Raw genomic sequence first — 20359 nt, 5'->3', positions numbered from 1 at the left:
TCTCCCTCTCATGAGTTTAAAAGGTGCTTTACCATAGATCGAAAGAGGGACACAACGAGGACACCTCTTTTCTCCCCGTCATGAGTTTAAATGGTGCTTTACCAGTGATCAAATGAGGGATACAACGAGGACACCTCTTTTCTCCCCGTCATGAGTTTAAAAGGTGCTTTACCAGTGATCGAATGAGATGTAGATCTATAAACCCACACTAAATCGCTGGTTGTTACTTCACAGTCAACTCTGGATGTCACCGCGCTCCGGATACACTCCACTAGAAACCTGTTGAATCTCTCCACTTTTAGTTGGCCTGAGTGTGGTACAATGGCGTGCGGAAATGTTTCACTCCACATTTGCCTAAAATCTCTGCCATGGTGGAAGAAGTCAATTGAACTCCATTGTCAGTGAGCAGCTCCTCGAGAGTCCCTTCTCTAGCAAACACTTCACAACCAAAAGGAATCACAGAGTTTGTGTTGGGTTTGGCTATACCACGTACTTCCACCCGCCTGGAAAGGTGATCCATCATGACAATAAAGTGTCTCATATTGGAAGGTAATACATGAAAAGGGTCGGAAAAAAATCAACCACAACTCTCTGCCGCACCTTACCAGGACATGAAACAGGAACAGCAGTGTACACAGAGGTCACCAATGTTTATCACTCAAACAGCATGGTGCACAATTTCTTACTAATCCTTCTACATCCACATCCACTTCAGGCCACCAGAAATAATTTCTTATTCTACGGTTAGTGGCGCTCAGACCCAGATGGCCTACATGAGCTGTCTCCGAAATCTTTTGGTGGAAACCACCTTGTGGAATTAACTTATCACCTCTTACTAACAATCCTTCTTCCAAAGATACCTCATCCGCCACCTTGCAATAAGATTGCAAAGAAGTCTCCAAAGTTTATTCTCTTGCCCCCCCAAATTTCCCAAAATTCATGACCTTGATCAATACAGTACCCTCCCTCAAACGATCACACAATACCATTATATTGGAACAAATGTCCAAAACGTCAACTTAGGCAATGACACATGCCTCAATTTCTTCCTGTACATCCACCTAACACAAATCTAATGGTAACCAAGACAGAAAGTCCATTCTAATGTTCTTTTTCCTGTAATATGAAGCACACTAAAACTCCAATAATTTGATAGATAATTTGGCTGAGGATCTTAATTTGGATTCTAGACTAAATGTGGTCTGTGATCGGTCCTCAAGCTAAATTTTCCTCCCAAGAGATATGGCTTACACCTGCCGACACCCAAAACGCATTCCAACATTTCACTTTCTATTACAGAATATTGTGTTTCCAAATCTTTCATGCTTCTGGAAGCAAACCTTACAGAGCCTTCCATCCCATCCATCACTTGTAGCAAAAAAACTCAATGCCATATTGTAGGAAACTGGCTCTATATATACTACACCACAACGAGGTAAATACTTTTCAGTAATAAGTTACTGGATATAGAACAGTTTGAAAATACAATAGAAATTGTACTGTTTTTGATTTACAAGGTATGCAGGGTATGCAGAAGGATACAGCAGTTAGCAAATACAGTACATTGAAATGAATATGCTTTTTCAGTAAATTGCAGGTAAGTTACTTTCTACGTTACTTTTCTTACTCAAAGCTGGATGCCTAGATTCAGAACTGGGACATTTCCTGGAAACAGGTACGTAAATACGTTTCGGTTATTCGTATGATTTTTAAAGAATATTTTTAGGTTTCAAAACTCCACACGTAGAAACTTTTCGGAGAAAAAGTGTCAATGTTATCCTATGGAGAGAAACAGATTAACGGTCCATAGTTAAGTAATCAACTGTGGGAGTTAAGGTTCTGGGGCTAGACTCAGGGGTCCCCCAGGGCCAGTTACGCACTGTTGTTGCACTGTTGCACTGTTGTTACACCCTCAGTGGCACTAGGGCGGCCGAGTGCAGAGTGTTGAGGCTCACTGTTATCCTAAGGGGGACAGGGGGTCTCCGGTTGGTGGCTGCTGGCAAGCAGGTCACTGGGTTGTGAGAGCAAAGCTCCTAGGTGTAAGATCAGGGCAAATGGGAAAACAAGTAGCACAAAAGGTGAACCTTCAGCGGCACTGGGGTGGCCGTGAGCAGAGTGCTGTTTCGACGTCAGGCGCCCTGTTGTTTTCTATGGAGAACCTCAGGCAGGGAGATGAAGGACTTCTGGGTGCGACCACCACTGGGAGAGGTAAGTTGGGAAGTTAAGGTTTGGTTAGGCACCGTCAGTTTGGGCGCACAGGGCCGCGGGGCGTCGGGTACAGGGGTGACTTCTGGGGTCGGATCTTCTTACCAGCTCCTGGTCCCGGTTAGGGGGGCTTCTGGATTTAGGCTGCATTCGTCCCCTGGAGGCTTTTGCAAGGTCAGGGGTCGCCGGATCTTGGGTCAGGATCGCCGGGGTGACCTCCTTGTGGTGTTTTTCCACTCGAGTTTGGGCCGGGTTCAGCGGGTGCAGAGTGGGCTGTATTCGCTGTCCCTGGCTGCTGCCAGGGATTGCTGTTTGAACAAGTCATGTGTTCATGGGAGATTCAGTCTTTGTAAGTGAAGGCAGGCAGGTCCTCCTGGGTTTTCAAGGTTGTTGGCTGCCAGACACAGTGGGATTTTGCATGAGCAGGTCCGAGGGGAGACAGGCCTGTAGGACTGGGGCCAAGTCAGTGGGCGTCCTCTTGTGAGCTCTGCACGGCTCTTTGTTCCTTCTACTTATCTTCTTTTCTTGTCGTTTCTGGATCTGAGGAAGCGAGGTTCAGGGTGCCCCCTTAATACTAGATTTAGGGATATTATAGGTAGGTAAAGGGCATGGACCATTGGGTCCATTCCCTGGGGTGGGTACACCCCCTATTCTGCCACTCTCCAGTGGGAGGGCGGCTGGAGTCTGTCCCTTGTTGGCTGGGTTTCCCCATCCTCAAGATGGCGGGGACTCGAGGCTGTGCTTCAACTCGCTTCCCCCACCTGAGGGGTGGAGTTGGCCACACCCCTCTTCCTCATTTGTTTTTCCCACCCAAAGTGGGGGGTAGAACCACTAGGGACCAGTTGCTGAAAGCAGCAAATGGTCTGGAGAGGCTCACAAAGGCGGCATGCCTTTGAAGCTTCCCCTTCGTGAACCCTGCCTATCCTGAGGGAGGAGGCTTGGCACCTCTTCCCAGGATGTGCATTGTTTCAGGCCCCCGAGAGCAGCAAACTCTCGACCCAGGGGTCCAGAAACATGTCTGGTGGTGGCAGCCTAAGCAGCCACTCAGTCAGGTCACTAGGAGTTGGTTGAGTTCCAGGGGGCAGCTCTAAGATGCCCTCTGTTGTGCATTTTACATTAAATCCCACATTGGCATCAGTGTGGGTTTTATGTGCTGAGAGGTTTGGTACCAAACCTCTCAGTCTTTAGTGTAGCCATTATGGTGCTGTGGAGTTCGTAATGACAAGCTCCCAGCACCATATACTCTTAATGGCAGCACTGCACTTACAGTGCCCAGGAATGGCCCTGGGTACTGTAGGGGCACAGGGCTCATGCACTTGTACCCTCACCACTGGCATAGGGCACCCAGCTAGAGGGGTGACTGATGTATGCCAGGGCAGTGGTTTGTGGGCATGGCACACAGGGATGTGTGCCATATCGACTCTTCACTTTGTTCTGCACCAAAATACGCAACCTGCAAAGGCAGTGTGTGGGTGTCAGGGGACAGGGCCCCTAAGGGTGGCACAATAAGTGCTGCAGCCCTTAGGGGTCTTCTCTGGTCACAGTTCCCTGGGTACCTGTGGTACCATTTACAAGGGGCTGACATGTGGCCAGAGATGCCAATTGGGGTTAGGCTTCAAAACAGTTTTAGGGAAGAAACATAGGCCCTGGGAACCTGATTAGCAGGAGCCCAGGGCACACTCAGTCAAAGAACATCAGCAATTCATCAGTGGGGGCATACCATGCAAGAAAGAGGGCACGTTCTCACACAACCCCCAAACGAAAGAAGATTAGACTAACCTTTCCCTAGAGAGTCTTCATTGTGTAAGTGGAAGAACCTGGAAAGTCCATCTGCATTAGCATTGGCAGTCCCAGGTCTGTGTTCCACTTCAAAGTCCATTCCCAGTAGGGAGATGGACCACCTCAACATTTTAGGATTTTGTCCTTTCATTTGCATTAGCCATCTGAGAGGTCTGTGATCAGTTTGAACTAGGAAGTGAGTACCAAACAAGAATGGTCTCCACTTCTTCGGTGACCAAACCACAGCAAAGGCCTCCCTCTCAATGGCACTCCAACGCTGCTCCGTGGGGGAGACGCCTTCTACTTATAAAAGCAACAGGTTGGTCTTGGCCTTCATCATTGGTCTGGGGTAGGACCGCTCCTATCCCTGGCTCGAAGGCATCAGTCTGCACTATGAACTGCTTGGCATAATCTGGAGCATTCAGAATTCGTGCTGAGCACATTGCTTCTTTCAGGGTGTCAAAAGCCTTTTGGCAACTAACTGTCCAGTTTACCTTTATGGACATTTTCTTGGAGGTGAGTTCTGTGAGGGGAGTCACAACGGACCCATATCCCTTCACAACCCTCCTGCAGTACCCAGTCAAGCCAAGGAATGCACTGACTTGGGCCTGGGTTGTTGGAGATGCCCAGTCCAGGATAACCTGGCTCTTGGGCTGTAAGGGTTGTACCTGGCCTCCACCACAAGGTGGCCCAACCACACCACAGTGCCCTGCCCTAGCTGGCATTTGGATGCCTTGATGGTTAGGCCTGCAGTTTGCCGGGCTTTTAAAACCTTCCCGAGGTGGATCAGGTGATCCTGCCAGGTGGAACTAAAGACAGCACTATCATCAAGATAAGCTGCACTAAAGGACTCCAACCCAGTCAGGACTTGATTCACCAACCTCTGGAAGGTGACAGGGGCATTTTTTAAACCAAAGGGCATAACAGATTTCTCATAGTGCTAATAGTGCTCCAACAGTTTAGCAGAAAAGCAGTGAGGTACGCACATATTACTAATTGATCAGAACAAATCTCAGTAGTGTTAAAATATTTCTCAAAGTGTATTAAACAGCAGTTCAGAATGCACAATCCATTGTGCACATATTTCTCATACAGCAGCATAGTGTGTACAGATTCCAGAGTACAGTAAACATCACTGAAGTGTACACAGATTTCTCCTCGAGTAATAAAAGGCTTTGCAGCGTCCCATTATTTCTCAAGGTGTAGCAAACAGTAGTGCAGTGTGCACATATATCTCATTGTGTGGTAAACTACTGCATACAATACTTTATCATAGTCAATTACAAGTAATGAAGTGTGTACACAGAGCATAGTAAAAAGCAGTGCAGTGTGCACAGATTCGTCAGTACAACAAATAGCAGTGCAGCCCATATATTGCCGTCACAAAGAAAAAACAGTGTGGTGTGAACAGTAAATGCAGTACAGTGTGCACAGATCCCTCATATTGCAGTATGATGCAGTGCAGCGTGCACATATTTCTTAAAGTGTAGTAAGATGCAGAACAGTGTGCACAGATTCCTCATATTGCAGTATGATGCAGTGTAGCGTGCACAGATTTCTTAAAGTGTAGTAAGATGCAGAACAGTGTGCACAGATCCCTCATATTGCAGTATGATGCACCGCAGCGTGCTCAGATTTCGTAAAGTGTAGTAAAAGCAGGGTGGACCGATGCCTCAATGCAGTAAAAAGCAGTGCAGCAGGTGTTTCCCAGTGCAGTAGGATGCAGTGTAAAATGCATGTATAGTGCAGTACAGATCAGTGCAGTGGCACTGATTCCTCACAGTGCAGTAAGATGGAGAGTAGTGTGCACAGTTTCCTCACAGTGCAGTAAGATGCAGTAATGTGCACAGATTCCTCATAGTGCAGTAAAATGCAGTGCAACAGTGCAAGGATCCCCTCTTAACACAAATGATGCCCACAAACACCCCCAGGGCCGGAAGGAAAGCCCTTCAGGGCCCCCGGATAGAAGAACCCAGCTCAGCCCCAGGGGCCCCGGATAGAAGAGCCCAGCTCAGCCCCATGAGCCCTGGATAGAAGAGCCCAGCTCAGCCTCAGGGGCCCCGGATAGAAGAGACCAGCTCTGCCCGAGGACCCCCGGATGGACTAGCCCAGCTCAGCCCCAGGGGCCCCCAGATAGAAGAGCCCAGCTCAGTCCCAGGGGCCCCCAGATAGAAGAGACCAGCTCAGCCCAAGGGCCCCCGGATGGACTAGCCCAGCTCAGCCCCAGGGGCCCCCAGATAGAAGAGCCCAGCTCAGCCCCAAAGGTCCCCGGATAGAAAATCCCAGCTCAGCCCCAGGGCCCCCGGATAGAAGAGCTCAGTTCATCCCCAGGGCCCCCTGATAGAAGAGCCCAGCTCAGGCCCAGGGGCCCATGGATAGAAGAGCCCAACTCAGCCCCAGGGCCCCCGGATAGAAGAGCTCCGCTAAGGCCCAGGGGCCCCCAGATAGAAGAGCCCAGCTCAGCCTCAGGGCTCCTGGATAGAAGAACCCAGCTCAGCCCCAGGGGGCCCCAGATATAAGAGCCCAGCTCAGCCCCAGGGGCCTCCGGATAGATGAGCCAAGCTCAACCCCAGGGGCCCCCGGATAGAAGAGCACAGCTCAGCCCCAGGGGCCCCAGATAGAAGAGCCCAGCTCAGCCCCAGGGGCCCCCGGATAGAAGAGCCCAGCTCAGCCCCAGGGGCATTGGATAGAAGAGCCCAGCTCAGCCTCAGGGGCCCAGGATAGAAGAGCCCAGCTCAGCCCCAGGGGCCCAGGATAGAAGAGCCCAGCTCAGCCCGAGAGACCCCGGATAGAAGAGCCCAGTTCAGCCCCAGGGGCCCCGGATGGAAGAGTCCAGCTCACCCCCCATAGCCTCCGGATAGAAGAGCCCAGCTCAGCCCGCCTCCTGCAGAGATTCCCTCCAGGATTATTCAGTCTATTTCAACAAACACAGCAGAAGATGCTGACAATCTCCTACCTGAGCAGAGACCTGTGCAGACGTGTCCAGGCTCTCTCCTCCCCCTGGGGCTGGGGGGGGGGCTGATCTAGGGTCTGAGGGGGTCAGATCCTGGGTATGTAAGGGTCTGAAGATGAAGGTAGCTGCCCACCAAACAGGGCTCCTTCCTCCTCTGCAGCAGGCTGCACACACAGTGAGAGGCCAGAAGTGATGTCACCCCCGCTGCTGGTGCTGTCTCTGCCGCCGCTGACCCGGAAGAGGAAACCCTTCTCCCTTTCATGCGATGTGCAGTTCAGTGGATTCATCAGCAGGCGAAGAGCACCCTCTGGTGGCCGCTGATGGAACCGCCGCCTCCAGGCTCCATTAGTGAATACATTTCACACAAACAAGCATTTATACCTGTAAATACCTGGGTGTTTTAGATTTCTAGATGTGACAGACAGCGTTGACATCTAAAGCCAGCTGAGATGGCAACACTAGTCACAGACATGGATGGTCTTAAGACACACAATACAAAAACGTCATTTACAATCCAGCACGCCACACAGATGCGGCATTACGAGGCTGTCAGGGCGATGGATATGCAGTTTGTTTTAATTGCAGGAATTATTCAATTTAGGGAATCTCGGTTCTGTTAATGTATTTTTATAATTGCGTTGGCTGGTCTGTTTTAAAGCAGGTTTGAGTGGGAGCCTGACTCGTGCACAAGCTAATATTTAAACACAGAATTACATAATATTTGTTTTGGGTGAGTGTCCCAGATGGTATTTATGTATTATGTATGTACAGCTTGATTATAAGAATGCTTACATTAATTCAGGAGTGGACTTTTAAGTGTGATTGTATATTTCATGGCGTAAAACATTTGTTTCAAAAGGATTGAACATTTCTGAATGAAATACAGATTGTGAGGATGGATTTTGGATGGAACTGACCAGGATTTAACTATTCGGATGTTTCATAGGTGGGGACATATCCACAGGTACACTGGACAGCTTGTGGTGTTCTCCATGCCCAGACGCTCCAGGTGTTGTACACTTTTTGGGGTGTGTTTTTAGGTCTCGCCTATGCAGGGCACATGCGCTGCATAGGAGACCTTTAGCCGTCCTTCAGCTCTTTTTTAAGCACTGCACTCATGCTTGTGGCGGCATACACCTTGCGGGAGCGCGCAGGGGCACTCCTCAAGCACGAGTGTGTCCTTCGAAAAAGAGCAGACTACTCTCCGAAGCGCGCGGCTCGCTTCGCCTCTCTATCTTGCTCGCGCTTCTTGCTTCACTTTCCCTTTGTTTGCATTTTAAGGTTTATTCTTTGCAGATACATTTTTCATATGCTTAAATTATTCTTTGACGTTTGCAGATTGAGACTCACTCACCGTTCACAAGCTCATACAACTTTATTGAGGCTTTGAGCCAGCGCACTGGTAGAAATGAGCACTGCACCTTTAAGGTCGACCAGGATTATGACGTTCGCTTCACGTTTGCACGTCCGGTTTCTACATAAACACACTATGTTTTCTTGCGTGCATTGACTACTTTGTTGGTTTCGGGTTATATATGGATGGCGGTCACAGATGCACCGGTAAGGAATGCTTATATATCTTTTTTTCTGGGACTTTTTCACTACTGTGACTTGGTCTCGTTTAAACATTTGTTGCCATGTGGGATTAGATTCGGGTTATGCCAATCCCCAATCATAATAGCTTTCCCGGGTAGCGGTCACGCATTTTTTGTTAAATTATACAAGTATTCCTAGACTCTTGTATTTACTACTCTGGTCTGCATTTTTACAGGGTGGAATATTCCAACTGTATTGTTTTCTGTCTTTTGATCAGGTTACCGCGCATCCCTGTGTCCCCTTACCAGTTTCTGATTTTTGCTTAAGAATTTGGGGACTCCGTGTGCTTTGCTGGTGAGTTTTAGCTTCCTACGGATCATTTCACCATTGGGTTCATTCCAATTCTCTAGTAACGTTTAAATGCCTATTTGTTTTCAGTTGGAATGGGACATATGATGTCCCATTCTGCCTTTCATCCACGTCGAGTTCCTTAGGTATTGTAGTACAGTGATTAGCATGGCCAATAGGTCTCGCTTTTGGGACCTAATAAGTATTTAGATATGCAGCACAATATCCTTGGTGCAACAACATTAACTGTTGCATGGCTAAACACTTATAAGGTCCCAAAGGCAAGACCTGGTGGCTATGCCAATGCTTCTTTGTTTTTGATGCAACAGAGTTCTTGATGAGAAAGAACCTGTTTGTTGTGGCGCATTTTTTGGTCTTTTTTTTCCTACGTATGTTTCTGTTACCCGACTGGTGAACACATTGGTCCACCTTGTAGTTGCTTTTGAACTACATAACCGAACATGAACTGATGAATACTCTTGGAGATGGTGTTTTGGCATGAATGTACCACTGTTGTTGGTTGTGGTTACTCTATTACTAGTACTTTTGGTAGATTTTGTTGGTAACTTTTTTATATGATGCATGGTTTTCCAGCCCCAATGAATTTGTATCAAGAAAAAACACGTGTTGTCTAGAGGTCTAATAAAGAAGAATTTGAACATCAACAGTGACTAGACTAACATACATCGAACTACTGTAGACTTGGAGTGCTCGAAGGATAATTGCTGAACTTTAAGTAACATTATGGTTAGGCTTGAGAATAATATCTTTTACGTTAAAAAAACTAGGAAATTCACTGTGCAAAAACCATAGGTTAAATTAATAGTTAGATGATAATGTCAGTTATAATGTTACATTTGAAACTTAGAAATCACTGAAATTCACCAGGTATAGTTTACTGAGCTAACTATAACTCTCGCCCCCACCAATCACTGCTTAAGATCTCACATATTACATCACTTATAACATGTTAAATTACATCATTGTTGACATCTAAAATAATTAACCCACATTTTTTTTTAATTAACTTTGCACCAGGCGTTGGAATAAGTTTAGGGTATTCCTACCCTGCCCCTTATGTACTATTTTGTGTGACATGCAGGGCACAGGAACCGAGTCTCTATGTCCTGTAAGACAGTCACATCGCTCACTCCCACGGGATCAGTCTCAAGTTGACAAACAAGAAAAAAAAGCCATCTCACCCAATTAGAATAATTTTTTTAAAATTCCCAGTTGATCAGGATTACCGCCAAACCAACTGTCCCGATATCAAAACTACCCAACAAATTTACACCAAATCACAACAGGCTTTGGCAAAGCCGACCGGTCATGCTTGCATTGTGTGTCCTGGCTCACAAATTAAAGAAAAGCCTGCTTAAGTGAAAAAAACTAAATAACAATGATTGCGTTCAGTACACAATGCAGTTATGAGATTTAAAACAATATTGTGATAATTAAATATACTTTTCAGATGGTGAAATAGTCCGCCAAGCATTGCAAAGGAAATATTCCATAAGAGGAGGAATAATCACACTAAAGAGCCAATAGCATGAGGTGAGAAGGATATTCTCCTTTGGGTGGAGTCAAAACTCACCCAGTGCACAACTTGATAAGAACAGGTGCAGACGCGGCCCGTGCAGGTAACAACGGTGGGCGGTGAGGTCAGGTTGGGGGGGATTTCGAGGGACGATGCTGATGGAAAATGAAATAAATAACTAATTTTCCCTCAGCAACATCCCTCAAAATCCCACCCAACCCGGCCCCACCGCTGTTACCTGCACAGCCCGCGGCTGAACAGATGTGCAAAAACCAGCGCCATCAAGCTAGACCTAAAAAGCATAAGAGACCATCATGGTTAGTTGTTGAGGGGACTTATGTCTGGGTAAAACAAACCCTAATTAAAGAACTTTATTATAAATAACACATATAACAAATTATTATAACTCATGCACCTCCATACAGAGTGTATTCAGTAGACAAACTACACTAACTATAACTTGCCACTCTACCATGCACTCTGTTCTCACAAAAGATTTGATCTGCAATGTCATTACTGTTCTTGTAAAAACTATTATTTTAGACAGTATAATATAGAGATAATATAAAACAGTAGAAGTAGTGCATGGAGAAGGCACGAGTTATAGTTACTGTAGTGTGTCTACTGAATCAAATTCTCTGGGCCCGATTCACACAGGTAATCCGAGACAAAATTCTAACTTTACGACTTTTGGTATTCACTGAGGTAATTTACAAGTCGTATCTTTTCGTCCGCAGTTGGTCAGGAACAGCGTACAGCAGCAGGGTTTATGTAAAATGAGGGTTCCGTTTTGCTCATAAACAAAACACAGAATATTATTTGTGTCAGAAATAAATATCATTCATGCTCCTTCTCTTCTGAATCCAGATTTTTGTTCTAGGCCAAGGGACCAGAACTGTAAAGCAGAGAGTCAGTAGTTCTGCATTCCAGCTTCTAAGCACTGGAATTCTTTACTGTTCAAGATTCAATTTTTACCTAGCCGTCAAGCTTTCAGAACCCTGTAAATAACTAAAATGTTTCAACATCTCCGTCTCCTCGGATTTGATTGAATGATGATGGAAGGGTTCTACATCAGAGCTTCAGAGGTAAATGTCATGCACTGCAAGGGTTAACCCAGAGAGCTGCAGCTCACATTTTTCTGCTTTCACTTCTCCTGCTTTCTACACTGTTCTCTGGCCACTGTCACAGAATCATCAATGATGAATAAAATTAACAAACACCACAACCCGATCTGAATATTCTCCATTAGGAGCTTGTTAAATTGGCATGAGTGTGTTGGGTGTTTGTGTTTTATCACTAATCTCTCAAATTAGCAAAAAATACCCTTTTAAATCCAAGCATTGTTCATAGTGTTGCTTTTACAAGTAACACAATCAAGTGTGCTTGGATTTTTATTTTGTCATAACTCTCTCACAGAATAAAAACCAACAATGTTTCTTTCCATATAGGCTCCCAAGTGTTTTCTGGTATTCCATGTTTTACCCTTAAAAGTAGGGAAATGATCAACAGCAGGGAAAATACTCTTTTACAATGTTTTAATATATTTGTTGTTCTTCTTTTTTACTAGTTCAGTCTTCTAATATCTGGCTTTTTCAGCTAGTATGTGAATGTCCCAGATAATTGTAATGATCTAATTTTCTATAATGCCTTTATTGGAACTGGAGGTCCCTATCGCACGCACGCCCCCTATGCTGGGGGCGTGCGTGTCCGGACCCTTACTTCATCGTTAGGCTAAGTAAGGACACCATCTGAGATAGCCCTGCTCACCCCCTTAGAAGCTTGGTACGAGCAGCCAGGCTTATCTCCATGGCACGAGTGTTCAGTATGCGCAACCAAGCTCACAGTAACCCCATGATGTCATCACAAATAGACTCCACACGAGTATTGATAAAAAGGAGTATAATCTTTATATAAGCAATTATACGCTCCAACCACATGATACAAAATCTACATATAAGAATGGGTAGTATTCTTTCCGGTGGGTGGGTAGGTTCTAATCCCAACCACCGCTTCTTATCCAACAGTTAAGCTCACTTCTAACCGTTTCCCAAAATGTTATGCAAGTCGTATTGCTAGAATCACACACGTTGCAAAAGGAAACAATACTGCAATGCGTGACGATATTCTCTTATACAGTGCAACAGAGAAACAATGCCATACATAGCACCACAGTCATGTACTTGCAAATTAAGGAATAATGCAATGTTTATCACCATCAGCATGCCCTGTACCAGGAAGAAACAAAGCAATGTGTCATGCTACAATCCTGTACAGTGCAATATAGAAATAATACTCTGTGCCACGTTATACTCAGATACTGTGCACTGAAGAAATAATGCAATTCGCCAAATTACAATCAGGTAATATGCAAGGGAGAAATATCGTAGTGCGTAGCGCACCAAGCATAAAGTTTGTCATGCACAAATGTGGTCAGGCGTCATACGACGGTTCGATAGTTCGTTAGCAGCAATTAGGTAAAGTGTAATACAGCGGTTTTACGTGCTCCGCTATGGATCAAATGTTGACACAAAAAGTACTGCTTCCCACTCCGGTCCCAGTACTGCCCCATCCTGGGTCAGCCCGGGCCAGGATCAGAGCCGAAGCAATGGCTCGCGCAGCTGACTGAAGTGGGAGGCCAGGAGAGAGTCCCTCCGGGCCCACACCCCACCCCTGGTGTTAATCCATGTTACCTGAGGGGGCGCAATCCCATTCTCCTCCCCGACGTCAGCGACTTAGGCTGTGATCCAGAACTCCTTCATGGGTTGTGGCAGACTCGGGCCAGTGGCTCAGTTCCTTTGTTGCTGCCGGTTTGGGCTGCTGTTGATTGACTCTGAGGGCCCCAATGACTTGGCCCTCACTCCGGCAGTCTCAGTTCACACCAAGACCCACCCTCAGCACTGTGGAGACTTTACTTCAATTCGGTGCACACTCGAACCCGGCACTCCTCGCTAGCACCTCAACATGCACACCGTACGTCAGAGACTCGCCTCTTCTTTGGTGCTCACAGCGATCCAGCACTCTTCACCAAGGCTCCGCTTGCACATCAACACGCACCCTGTGCATTCGAGCCTCTCCTCTTCTCCCGGTGCACACAATGTCCAGGCACTCTTCACCAATGCCCTGGCTGCACCACGACACGCACTCCTGCACGTCAGAGATTCACTTCTTCTTTTGGTGCCTCTGAGACCCAGGCACTCCTCACCAACACCCGGGCTGCACCACAACATGCAACCGGCGCGTCCGTTTTTTCCTTGGAACTCCAGGTGCCCAAGATCACAGGGCACAACTTGCAAAGGCCTCAGGCTAGACAGAGCACACACACCCACGGGGTAACTGAGAGTCTCCTTTGGAAACTTTTATATTCCTGAGTTTCCAAAACAGGGTGCCCGCTCACCTGGGGCCCTTGGGATTTCAAGACACAGCACAAACCACAGTCTTTTTTCAAGCAGGGGGACCCAGCACCTCCAAACACTCTCCCAACAGCATCTTCCTTAGTTAGAAAAGCAAACTGCAGACCAGCCCCAGATCACGAATCAAGGATTAGACTTTCCCCTGCAGTCTCTTCAGTTGCTCCTTCTTTAGCAGAGGTTCCTCTTGACCACAAAATGGGTCCAAGCCTATTCAGTCTCAATCCATATCTGTTTCATACCAACGTTCAGGTGTTTCAGCTCTCATAGTTATACCCTAAATCAGTTCTGGGTGTCTCCCTCCCAGTGTCACCTCTCTCCCTTTGATACTGGGGGTCTGGAGCCTTAATCCTTCAGCAGGAGATGGGTCAATTGGTTTACAACACCAGCCCAGGCCTTTTCACCTCCAGGGCTTCTCCTCCCCCTACTCTCCAGATGCAGGGCAGCCTGGTGCCAGCTCAACCCCTCCCTGGGTCAAGCCCTCTCCCAGCTCCTCTCACCTTTCAGTTCCAGACAGACAATCCACATTTCAGAGACACACAGAAATGCTCAGAGTACAAACTCAGACACTTTCTAAAAGAGTGGCTTTAAACACTCAGTGACAAAACCACCTACACAGAAAGATGCATTATGACACTGTGAGTCCATACAAAACAAACTTCACCTCTCCATTATAAACTGACTGAAAACTAGGCTAACAAACACAACACCCAGCCTCCCCCATTCTGTCCTATGGGCAGAATGGCTGTTCAACAGTGAAAAATGAAATGGTGAGATTTTCAGTGTCAGAACATAACGCACACACACAGTTTATGTTCTGTCTTTTACCTACACTGCACCCTGCCCAGGGGTTACCTGGTACCTACCACAGGGGTGCCCCATGTGTATGTAAAAGGGAAAGGCAGGCCTGACAAGTGGTTACATTTGTCAGGACTAAATGCTAACTTAGCGTTCTGCGCAGGCCCTACACTAAAGGCCTGAGTTCCCTTCTCTGCTAACTCTTGCATTACTAGCCCTCTCACACACAGTGCACATCACTAGGGACTTTTACTAGTAAGGCAACATACCAATCATGGCCAACCAATCACCATTACAGTTTACATAGGGAACGCTTGTACTTTGAAACTGATCAGCAGTGGCAAAGTACCCAAAGCATCTAAATTGGCAACTCTATGTCAGGAAAATAGTCTAGGGGGAAAGCAAAAAGTTTTAGGAATCAAAAAGGCCAAGTCCTACAGCCTTCATACCACAATAACTGCACTTTATTTGCTTCAGTGTACGTCCACAGAAGGGTTAGTATTATTGTTGAAGTACTTAAATTCCTTACCAAATTCACTGCATCTCTATGTTTTTTCCATGCGTGTTGAGTGATGGTGAGTATTTGCTGATGCCTTGGTAGGGTTCAAAATTGGCAAAAGCTCTTAACACGTTCACTGCTATGGCTTTTCCTCTGTGGCTGTTCACTGATGTCTATGTAGGTTTGATAAGAAATAAAAGCTCTTCACAAATTCACAGCACTTGAAAAGATTTTCTTCTGGGTGTGTTCACTGAGGATACCTCAATGCTGAATAGTAACTAAAACTACTTTGACTTTCAGTGCATTAGAATGATTTTTCCTCCAGTGTGTGTTCTCTGATGCGGTTTTAGGTGTGATAATTGACTAAAGCGCTTCCCACATTCACTGCACTTGAATAGTTTTCCCCAGTGTGTGTTCACTGATAACTTAATGCTGAAGAGTAACTAAAACAATTTTCACATTCACTGCAATTGTATGTGTCTTCCCCTGTGTGTGTTCGCTGATTAATCCTTAATGTTGAAGATTCACTAAAACTACTTCCACATTCGCTGCACTTGAATGATTTTTCCCCTTTGTGTGTTCTCTGATGCGGTTTTAGTCTTGATCAGTACATAAATCTCTTCCCACATTCACTGCAATTATATGGTTTTTCTCCAGTGTGTGTTCTCTGATGCTGTTTTAGGTGTGATAATCGACTAAAGCTCTTCAGACATTCATTGCACTTGAATGTTTTTTCCCCGTTATGCGTTTGCTGATGAATCCTTAATGTTGAAGATTCACTAAAACGACTTCCAGATTCACTGAACTTGAATGATTTTCCCCTGTGTGCGTTCTCTGATGCCGTTTTGTGTCTGATGATCGAACAAACCTCTTCTTACATTCACTGCACTGGTATGGCTTTTCCCCGGTGTGTGTTCGCTGATGAATCCTTAATGTTGAAGATCGACTAAAACTACTTTCACATTCAGTGCACTTGAATGGTTTTTCTCCTGTGTGTGTTCGATGATGAATCCTTAATGTTGAAGATGCACTAAAACTACTTCCACATTCGCTGCATTTGAATGATTTTTCCCCTTTGTGTGTTCTCTGATGCTGTTTTAGTCTTGATAAGGAATGCAAGAGGGAGATTGCTGTACTGTTCCTATGTAGGAAAGGGGGAGGGTTTAACTGGCATGACCGGAGGTGTTTGAATGGCACCTTGGGGCATCCATTATGTTGGATGTATTTGCCTCACACACCCCGAAGGATGTCATGCTTCATCATCGGCGTTTGCTCCTCGTCGGGGAGGCGGTGCAATCCCCGACGGGCTCACCTCGAGAGGGGCTCTTTGGCGGAGATCTTTTATCCAACAGCCTTATGGTGAAGTGGGGGTGTGTGGGCAGGACTGTGTGTGATGATGGGATGATTGCTAAAATGTAGCTGGGGGTACCGGAATTCACTTTATTCTGGGGGTCCCCTGGCTGCAATTAAAACGTGGGGCTAGCTTACTAGGTGTCAACAAATTAGGTTGAGTGACACTAGTGAAGACTAGAGGTCATAAGTGGTCGACATGTTTCACGCAGTGGGTCAAGTTACCCGCGATTCATCAGGACCTTATAACAAGTGAGAAGAGGGGAACATGCTCATGTCATGTATGTGGTGTGTGTAACCTCTGTGGGGTATCCTATGCCTAGACATAGAAAAAGGAACAACACTGATTAGTACATATTGCAATAGTCAATAATGAATATCATGTCAATGCCAGGAAGTGGAGAATATGTGGCATGCAGGCAATATTGTGAACTATTGAGCACAGCAATTGCATGCCTGAAAACATTGAGTGAGTTGCGTGCATGTGCAGGGCACACTCAAAAACTGTGTGAGTGAGGGGGAAGTGGTGTATCAGGGTGATGTTTAAAAACATTAATTAAAAAAAAAACAGTAATTAAAAGAGCAGTAATTAAAAGAGCAGCAATTAAAGAGGGGTGTAATACCCATTCAGACTCCATTCATATTATAGGCACCCTTTGACCAAAGTAAGTGCTGTATACCATTGCTTTTGGTGGGAACCAGACAGAGAAAACAGACAGAAAATCAGTCAACACGTCACAAGCACACACTGATAGATGCAAAGGATGTACTCCCTACTCACCAAAAGGTCAGGGAAAACATGCCACATGAGGGTCGGCGGGATTAGATATCAGGGGCGAACCCATTAGGTGAGGCTAGAGAAAAATAAATAAATAAATAAAGCGGGAGCGCCGCTGTCTCAAAAGCGCTATGGCTATGTTAAGTGTTGGCCTCTTTCAGTAAGTGCTAATGCAAAGTTTGGCCTCAGGATTAGATATCAGGGGCGAGCCCATTAAGTGAGGCTGGAGAACAATAAATAAATAAATAAATAAAGCGGTAGCGCCGCTGTCTCAAGAGCGCTATGGCTATGTTAAGTGTTAGCCTCTTTCAGTAAGTGCTAATGCAAAGTCTGTCCTCGTCCCGCTTGCTGAGTCACTCACCTCAGCATGCCTGTATCCTCGCTGTGTGACCTACCCGTCCCCGCCGAGCTCGAGTAGATGAAGGAGCTCGGCGGTCGGGGTCATTTAAACAAACGCGGCGACCGGCGTGTGTTGCGCGTCATCGCCCAGGGGTAAGGTCATGTGATTACCGCCGGGAAGGTGGCGGCCATTTTGAAATGACCAAGGACTATTGTGGCGCTAATCGAGGATAATATATTGGCTCATGATGTGCATTTAAAGGTGATTGAAGCGCCAGTGGAGCGCCGATTTTTCGAAAAATATATGAACAGGTACACATTGCAGAGCTGGTGGGTCCGTATTGTTTATTATGTGTGTACTAAAAGGGGGGGGCTGATTGGTCCTCAACAGGTTAAGATCATGGCGGCCATGATGTAATGGGCAGCTCGCCTTCCTTGGACAAAAGATGTCTAATGAATTAAATTGCACAAAACCTCCTGAGTTGTAGTTAACACATAGGGGGACCTTGGAGGATGAGATCATATGTTCTCCTAAGGTGTGTTAGGTTACAAGTTACGGTACACTTTAGTCAAGTGTTTGACTAGGGTGTATCTGTGGTAGTAGGCTGGTTTAAAGTGAATGCCAGGGAATTTCTTCGTTGAGGCCATATTTGTCAGTGGACAATCGATGTACCCATCTCTGCTCCTTACGGAACAGGGCGTTCTTGGGGCAGTTCGGGCTAGATTCTAGTACCACCCATTTCATAGAATCTTCATTGTGGTTGGAGTCCACAAAATGTTTGCACATTTTCGTATGGGTTTTCTTGCAGCGGAAGTTGCTGCGGTGTTCGGTAATACGGACTTTTATGGCCCTGGTAGTCATACCGATATATTGCAAGCCACATGGGCAGGTCATCATGTATATGCAATTGGATGTGTTGCAGTTGGTGTGATGTCTGAGCTCCCAATTAAAAGTCTCAGAAAGCTGGATGGTTTTAAGTGTCAGGATGTATTTGCAGACCCCACACATGCCACAGGGGTAGTGGCCCGTCACAGGAGGTAAATGCCATAGGGTTTGTTGGGTTTCTTTTCTAGTCACCTTGGGCCTAGTGCTGATTAGAATGTCCTTTAAGTTCTGGGATCTTTTCAATGCGAATCTCGGTTCTTCTAATACCAAGTCACCTGTGTTCAGAATGCCCCAGTGATGTTTGATCGTATTCCTGATCTGGTTGGAGAGTGGGGTAAAGGTGGTTACGCAGGTGATTGGTTGATTTTCGGCCGGTGCTCTTTCCTGTCGTTCCAGGAGGGCGTCTCGGTTGTTATTCCTGGCCCGTTTTCTAGCTTTAAAGACTTCACTTTTAGGGTAACCTCTATCTAGTAGGTTCCTCGATAGGACTGTGGACTCCTTCTTGTAATCGGTTATAGCACTACAATTGCGTCTAATCCGTAAGAATTGGCCAAAGGGCAGGTTGTTGCGTAAGGCCCTTGGGTGGTGGCTCTTGTAGTGTAGTAGGCTGTTCCGGTCAGTGGGTTTTCTGTACATAGTTGTGCTGATGGACCCTGCTTCCAGTTTTATTGTTAGGTCAAGGAAAGAGATTTCGTTTGGTGAGGAGGCCATGGTGAAGTGTAGGTAAGGGTTCAGTTGATTCACCCAAACCAGGAATGCTTCTTGAGTGGCTGTGGAGCCTTTCCATAAAATTATGATGTCATCAATGAAACGTTTCCACAGTTTGATGTTGTCTCTGAAAGGATTCGACTCATGGTGTATATGTGTACCCTCGAAGTCCGCCATGTACAGGCAGGCTACCGAAGGGGCAAAAGTACTGCCCATAGAGGTCCCCTGGGTCTGATGATAGTACTTGCCTCTATACTCGAAATAATTCTCGGTAAGGGCTAGTGTGGCGCATTCCATGACAAAGGTCTGCGGGGTGCTCGAGTTCCAGGTTTCTAAGCTCAGTCTTTCCTCGATGACCTCAAGAGTAGCCCTCTGGGGAATGTTTGTGTAGAGGGCTTCTACGTCAAGGGTCATCAAGAGATCTATTTCTCCTATGTTCTGGATGGTGTCAAGAATCCGTAGTACATCCGTGGTATCTTGGATGTAGGAGGGTATGGCCTTCACAAGGGGTTGTAAAAAATGGTCACAAAATTGTGACAGAGGCTCCAATACGGAGTCTATCCCTGAAACGATAGGCCTCCCTAGTACCGGTCTGGTGGCTTTATGGATCTTGGGCAGTATATAAAAATAAGGTACCCTTGGGTCCTTTTTCATTAGAAAATCTGCCTCCTTTCTGGTGATCCATTGCTCACATTCCGCATTTGTGACCAAGCTAGAAATCGTGGTCTGTAAGCGTCTGGTAGGGTCATTCGGAATGGGTGTATAGTACCTTTGGTCATTCAGTTGTCTTATGCATTCTAGCTCATAGTCAGCAGTATTCATTAATACTGTGGCTCCCCCTTTGTCTGCTTGCTTAATGGTAATCAAGGGGTCTGCTGCTAGTGATCTCAATATATCCAATTCATTTTTGGAGATATTGGAATGTGGGGATCTTCGCTCAAGTTTGTTGATGTCTTTCAGTACGGCTTGCTCAAATGTCAACACTTCATTTGGGACCATTCCATTATGGGGTGTGAAGGTTGAAGGATTGTGTAGCCCTGAATCTGTCGTTGGTTCACAAGGCTTACCTTCAAAGAAGGTTTTGAGCCGTATTTTCCTGAAGAATGATTTTAGTTCTCTGGTTTGTTGGAACGAATCAATCCTGGGGGTGGGGACAAAGCCTAAACCTTTTTGCAGTACTACCTCCTCTCTCTCTGTGAGGAGACGGTCAGATAGATTGACCACCAGGCTTATTTT

General features: G+C 46.1%; 1 protein-coding gene across 1 annotated transcript in view; it reads right to left on the bottom strand.

Moving 5' to 3' along the window:
- LOC144806094 (uncharacterized) overlaps positions 1 to 20359 on the bottom strand; it is a 615705-nt gene that overhangs the window by 131785 nt on the left and 463561 nt on the right. Inside the window, 1 exon segment of the mRNA XM_078672530.1 lies at positions 18153 to 20264. Coding sequence (XP_078528656.1) covers positions 18153 to 20264 — 2112 coding nt within the window.

This window comes from Lissotriton helveticus (assembly GCF_964261635.1).
Source record: "Lissotriton helveticus chromosome 1_1 unlocalized genomic scaffold, aLisHel1.1 SUPER_1_unloc_45, whole genome shotgun sequence".
In the NCBI taxonomy this organism is placed as follows: domain Eukaryota; kingdom Metazoa; phylum Chordata; class Amphibia; order Caudata; family Salamandridae; genus Lissotriton; species Lissotriton helveticus.
Note: the sequence above shows the minus strand (reverse complement) of the source record. Positions and strands in the feature narration are given on the sequence as shown.